The sequence below is a fragment of the Crassostrea angulata genome, chromosome 8 (genome assembly GCF_025612915.1).
Source record: "Crassostrea angulata isolate pt1a10 chromosome 8, ASM2561291v2, whole genome shotgun sequence".
Taxonomy (NCBI): Eukaryota; Metazoa; Mollusca; class Bivalvia; order Ostreida; family Ostreidae; genus Magallana; species Magallana angulata.
This window is the reverse complement of record NC_069118.1, coordinates 4,380,001-4,387,300: the sequence shown is the minus strand read 5'-3', so window position 1 is coordinate 4,387,300 and position 7,300 is coordinate 4,380,001. Positions and strand designations below refer to the sequence as shown.

The window sequence follows — 7,300 nt, the reverse complement described above, 5'->3', positions numbered from 1 at the left end:
GTATGTGAAAAATTAGCTCAGCTCGGCTGTAATCGAAACAAAAACTAAACTACACTGTAGGCAACTAGGGAACCGGGTATCCGCCTTGCTTGAATCTGGATGCGTAATTCCACTTGACCTTCAACACAATAGTATACGTCGCTGGAATAAAGGTGACGTGCCAGACATTGCAGCGATTAAAGCAAGTAATTGAATAGTGAAAACCATGGGAAAATCATCTGTATTTCGAAATAAACTCTACCGCCTCATTTTATTGTAATTATCCAGCAACTGTAATAACACGTAGTTTTGGGACGTCATGGTTTAGATAATGATCAATTTATATATGAAATAAATATAGGGATTTTCAGTCTAAATACAGACTTGTTGTAAGGAATGGCTGTGTTACGTCTGTTTGTTATCATTTATTTGGCCGCCACATGTTGCATGTGTTACCCTCAAGGTAAGGTAAAATAAAATATTGTAGTGTTTAAAGTTTGTTTTTAATCATCAAGAATAACACCCCTATGCAGAATATTGCAGGTCAATTATTCAGATTATTCTACTTCTGACTCTCTATACTCAGGCAAGTAAGTGAATAAGTTGTTGTTTCACAAAATTTCATTAAAAAACCTGGTAAAGCTAATATCGAAAGTATCAATTTTGCCATTATGGTAAAATATGAAGAGAATTTTTCATTAAGTGAAGTCTCATTAATCTGTTTACAGAAACAGTGATGGGAACTGTAAGGTAAATACAATTTGTAAAATTGTCTTTGCATCAAAGAAAACAGGTTGCTATGGAAACTCGAAACAGAATCCCGTACTATATCCAAGAGAGATCATGATGACGATTGCTCGCTAGACGTTTATTTTTGTCCCAAAACATCGCCAAGTGTAATGACACCAGGTGACCCGAGTCAAGGGCAAGATCTCTTCAGAAAAGATTATTTTGACGACGTGTGCAGGTAATACCTATTTTGAAGATATTGGATTGAAACAAAAAGATTTATATCGCAATCTTGTTTCGAAGCGTGTTAAAAAGTATTAGTCTTGCTGAAGTAAGGCCTCTTAATTTAAAGGGACATTTACATGAAAATATCGGAGTTTTTGTTTTTATATCTAATTTTTCCTTTTTTTTAAATAATATATAAATGTAAAGTAAAGTTTAGTTAGTTCACATAATCTAAACTACATGAAAACCTTTGCTGCATGGTGTACCTCAATTTACACTTTTTATTTTATGGAAATTTATTTCATTTGAATGTAACTTTTTTCATAATTATTCAGAAGATAACACCCGAACAATTATAAATCATTGTGCTAATTTTTTGCGGTTTATAAATATGTCAAATGATTAATAAATTTAACTTCTAATGTTTTAATGATAATTTTGAATCAGTTACATCCCGGAATTTCTCAAATGTGCCGAAGATTACCATGACAACAGAAGTCCAGTGTGTGAAGACCGGGTACGATCAGTCGTGAAACTGCTGTCTTTGCGTGAAATGACATTGTGCAAAAGTCCAATACTTCCTAGTAAGTAGCCACTTTACAGTTTTACATTTTCAATCATTAGCGGCATTAATATGCAAATAACCAATCTGATAAAATACATAAACTCTTGCTTATCATAATTATGTGACAGGTAATATTTGATGCAAGTACAGCATAAACATTTCAAACCATTTATATTTATATCAAACGTACGTATTGAAAACAAGATATGTTGCATGACATCACAAGGAGTGAAATATGCTGATAATGGACAAATATTCAATGTTCAAAGTCAAAAGTAATGAATAAATAAATAAATAAATCTTATATTTTTAATGAAGTGCTATGACATAAGCTTTATATATATATATATCACACAGTATAAATAATCAAAAAAAGAAGAAGAAAATGAACAGTTCCGAAGTCTCTATTCACTAGCGCTTTCTGGATTTACATCCTTCTTCATGTAAACGTACATAACTTATGAAATTGTTTTCCTTAGACGTAAATCCAGAAAGCGCTAGTGAATAGAGACTTTGGAACTGTTCATTTTTTTCTTTTTTTGATATATATATATATATTGCAAAACATCTGATAATTATATGACTTCCACTATCTCTGATAATTGCATAAATTGTAAAATCTCTGATCACTGCTAATGACACTTTATTTATATAGCAATTTATATTGCAATGGTCAATTTTATTTAAGTAGCTTTATTTCATGTAGTCAAAGATTCTCCATTTCATGATCAAATGCTCATTTAATGGTTTATTTAGAAAGTCTAACTGATGACCCATTTTGTTTTGATTATAATCTTACTGATTCAAATTAAATGAAATGGCTTGGAGTAGTGAAATTGAAGTCAAGTTTTATTTCTTACAATGTATATAAATCAAATTGTTAAAAAACATTATTACCTTTAATGTAAAAATACAACAAATTACAATTATTTTTGACATGACTAAAATGTTACCCCTTAATGTCCTTTTAAATCTTTTCTTTGGTCATTTAATCCCTGTATGCTTTGCACATTGTATAAATGGCAAGTGTCATAGAAAACAAAAGATGTTTAACAAATCGAATAGCTTTTAAAGAAGTCTAAGAAAATGACGTCAAATGACGTCATTATATCTAGGATATGTAACTTAAATGACACTTATTTGGTACTTGGTATTTATATTTACTCGATTTATTGATTCACAGTAGCCAGAGAGATTCGACCGTGTCTAAATAGAAAAGTAACAATGCTAACTCCATTCTATGAAAGAGTCATGGATCTGATTATTTCATCTGAACGAAATTCGACCTACCGTATAACCAAAACTAACTTTTGTCAGTAAGTGTTTGAATGTGAATGTATGCAAGATACTGATAACGATGTGATATTGGTAATTAAATCATAATTCAGGTTGTTAACGCGTTTTAGAAATAATCAAAAAGCTGCAAAACTGTAGCTGAACTACTGGAAATTCTGTTTAACGACCGTGGAGCTACAGTTATATCCATACAAAAAACTGTATCTTCAAACCAAACTCAAATTTCCTGTGGAACTACAGTCCTGCAGCTTATTATGATACTATTTTCTTGATTTAGACAAATAGCACACTTGGTAAAAAATGACAAGTTTAAAAATTGTTCCTGTACTTACATTTGTTCCTAATTATGGCGATTTTAGTTTGAAACCACTTTTTATCATAACCATTTAGGTCATACCGAGAGATAATCGAGGATACCATCTCAGAACTGAAGACATGTAAAGACTTTCAGTGGTCAGCGAAGAAAGAGGTCAAGCTCAGGAGGTTCTACTACCCGGCTCTTTCTTGGAAACGTATTCCGTTCCAGTGTGAAAATTTATGATTTGAAATATTTCCAAAAATTCTGGATAACAATAAAAACATTAACAAAACTGGCCTCAGTTGTAATTAATTATTCGGTTTTAAATCTTTTCTCATTTACTTTCATTCAATTGTTCAAAGTTCACGTTACTCTTGGCATTAGTTTATTCAGTAAAATTTGATGAAATTGAGATCGTTAGGTGAAACACTCAACTCTCACATTTTTAAAGTTATTTGCATTAAAAGGTAAAATAAAACGACTTATTTTGTTTAAGTTGTCTCTTTTTGTTGAATTAAACCTAAAATAAAAGAGTTTTGACAAATACATCAATTATCGTACATTTGTATTTTCCGTTTGAAATATGGGTATCTTTTGATTACACAGTGCTAGGATTGAATATAAGTTTGAATACATACAAAACATAAAAGAAAAATGGTTTACATTAGCATACAAATTCGTAATTAAATAGCTGCTTGCATTTGCTCTTCTTTATCGAAAAGGATATTCTTGCAGATAATGTCAACTACTTACCAGTAGGCAAATATAATTTTTGATAATACAGCTTGTGTTTTGAAATGTCCCTGCCATCTAAATCGTGCATTAGCATTTTTTAAATGTATTGTTATTACTTTATAACTAATACACCAAATACAAACAGTTATTTTTTCCCTAATGTTTATCATTTGTGTAATAGTCGATGATTTTTGTAGTAGTTACCCCATATAATATTGTTGGTTATGTGCAGATACCCGATGGGCGTGGTCATAATGACACGAGGGAGAGTAGCTCCCGAGTGTCGTTATGACCACGCCCATAGGGTATCTGCACAAAATCGACAATATTATATGGGGTAAGTTACTTGTACCATAGTTTATGGTTATTCATTATATCTTATTATTATACTAATATCGGGAGTGCACTTGCCTCTAAACAATACGGCGCCAATGCGTTTGTCTTTATGAATGTACATTGTACTCCGTTAATTTCCAAATTTAAATGACTGTCTATCCCCGAAAAACATTAAGTATTCTTTATTTTTATTTTTTAAATTCATATCCATAATGAATTGATCGACTTCTCATTGTTATATTTGTATTTCATATTCATTCATTTTCCGACTTAAAGTATCGATATTTGCCTCAAAGAAATAAACTTATTCACAAAATTTCATATTTACGAGCTCTAAAGTGTACAAAGCTTCTGTGTAAACAATTAAATTGAAATTGATGAAGGTAATTAGTTTTTTGAAATCATATTTGATACTCTGTATCAATAACATACATGTATGTTTTTTAAAGCATGCATATGTACATATATATACTGAACAAAATCAATCACAATCTGATTAAAATCAGATCCTTTGATCCGCTCACGAAGATCGCTTCCTTAGTGTAACGATCTTCGTGAGCGGATCAAAGGATCTGATTTTAATCAGATTGAATCAATCAATAAGCCAAAAACAAAACTATTTGAGATATGCATGTTGCGAAACCATAAATGGTAAATGTAAAATCTGATTGGCTACCGGTATTCACTCTGTCCACAAAACAAGTTTACTATTTAAACACGCTCCTACCATGTGATTGACTTTCTATAAAACCTTCATACAGGATACCCCTATTTCATTTAACAAGCGTTTCTCTTGCTTCTTGTGGGGAAAGTATTAAAATAGAGTCTTTCTGACAAGAGCCATTGCCGATATTGTTTTTCCTCGAGCTTCGAATGAGATTTATTTGACGGACTAAGTTAGCCGAGTCAGTTATCCGTGTTGGGTTTTGTAATTTTGATCTGGAGGAATCTCTTACAACTTTGTTGATGTTGTTTTTACTTGAGATAGTGGGCGGAGTTAAATAAATTGTGGGGTATGTACATATAATCCACACTTTTAACAATAGAAAACTCGCCAAGCTATGGTAGAATATTAAGATAATACATGTCTACGTTTGGCATTTCGCAAAAATACATCAAATGTCAAATACTCTTAAAGTGGCATGGTCACGATTTTGGGCAAAAATTATTTTTCATATTTTAATGATTACAATGCTTCAGTACGACATCTTTAATAGGAAAACTCAATTTGAGTGTCACTCGCTGCGTTATTAGCGAGTTACGTGTCTTACAATTCTTTGCTATGTAAAAAGCTTTTGTTACTTTTTGAATTTTGAAATGAAAACTCCAATTTTAGGCCTTAAATTAATATATTCAACGTTAGAAACAGTTTTTTATGTTGAATATTAATAAAAAGATAGACAAATCAGCTTAATTTTTTTTACTGATATAAAGAATGTATGTACACAAAAACAGGGCACGAGCATTGTTTACATAACAAAGAATTGTGATCTCTGTGTCCTACTTATAACTTAACGACTGATTCTTGAATTTCACTTGATCATCAGAAATGCATTCCTAAAGCATTGTAAATAATAAAAACAGAAAAATAGAATTTGACCAAAATCGTGATCATGCCCCTTTAACTAATAGTTACACAAGCATACAGGTAGCATTATTTCCCTTTAATTAATATTAAATATTTTAAAACATTATATGAGATTTGGTTAAAGTACATTTATTGTATACTTTTCATTATTAAAACTTTCAAAATAATTGAGAACATAGTAGGCAGATCATCTCCGGGTGCCCTCTTTAAATGTATTGTTATAGTTTTCAAACGCAGCAAAAGAACCAAAAAACTGCTGGATCACTATGGAAACGCTAGCGTTTATGCAATTTTTGTGTGTATAAGAGTGGAATAGCATTAAGCTAAAAATCATGAAGATATTCATCAACTGTCACTGGAAGCAAATTCTCTATTCTTTTTTGAGTTATTGAATTACCCGGTATCTTAAATATTCTTAATCTTGATTCCCCCGTAAATAATTCTTATTCCTAGTCATTTAAATTTTAAAACGGTAAGTATTCCTTCTTTGACAATTTTATAAACCTTATTCATGTATTTTGACGTAATACTCTTCTGTAGAAAAAAATCGTCACAGAAAAACCTCACAAGGTTAACATTAAAAAAAAGATTTTAGAAATTAGAGAAGTAAATCGACGCATTTATAACGTGTCATATATCTGTACAAAAGGTTGTATTATGTAGTATTCTACCGATTTGGAGTCTTAAAATTAAGTTATGTTTTGAACGTTGAACAAAACATTGATCGTTTGCATGATATAAATACCAAGAAGTTAGTTCTTGCAGTGTTGCTTCATACTCTAATAAGTCAACTTTTAAAAGTTTTCTTGTCTCACATATATAGTCGTAAATGGTATTGTCTTTTTTCTGTTAATTTACTTTAATTACTTTAAGTAGCAAGTTGCAGATGGCTCAATCTAGTTCATGCATATTTGTCTTTTAATTCTCAACAGATCTGATCAAGTAAGATTCACAGAGCTCAACAGTTCTGAAAAACATCTTGTTAGATCAACATTTGCTAAGTTCTAAAAATAGCCTTTCAGCACACGTTTCTGTCACAGCTTCCCCAGCAGTCATTTCTCTTGGATCCACAATTCTTCCGTAGACCAAAAAATGCGGCCGGTCTACAACGAATATAATCCCTTTGACAGCGGTACTTGCAAACTTTGCATCTGATCCGTTGGATGAAAGAACCCTCCGAGACACCCACTGTCATCAGGACAACAGAAACCAGAAGCAGAACGGCAATCATCTACGAAAAGAGATATACATCTATACTACTATATTAAAATCACCCTGGATTGTAGCCATTTGTTGTTTTTGAATAAATATGAAAATAATGGGTGGGTAATAATTAAATACAGTGATATGCCTGTCAATTCATCTTTACTACTATATCAAAATAAAAGACTCGAAATTTTTGGGCTTTGATACCGAGAAATCGGAAGAGTACTGTCTTTTGTTTTATATAATTTAAACATCATTGGAACTTGAAGATTACACATTTTTTTTAATTTTTGATCTGGATTTTTTGGATTTTACAATCTTGCACATGCGCATTACATTCACG

At 31.3% G+C, this 7,300-nt stretch overlaps 1 protein-coding gene across 1 annotated transcript; it reads left to right on the top strand.

Annotated features, from left to right (window-relative positions):
* The first annotated feature begins 281 nt into the window (after positions 1-281).
* On the top strand, positions 282-3,384 carry LOC128160389 (uncharacterized). The gene is made up of 5 exons (XM_052823702.1): positions 282-442; positions 766-946; positions 1,381-1,517; positions 2,682-2,814; positions 3,185-3,384. Exons 1-5 carry the CDS (start codon positions 376-378, stop codon positions 3,333-3,335), a joined length of 669 nt encoding a protein of 222 aa, XP_052679662.1. The 5' UTR covers positions 282-375; the 3' UTR covers positions 3,336-3,384.
* The last annotated feature ends 3,916 nt before the right edge of the window (positions 3,385-7,300 follow it).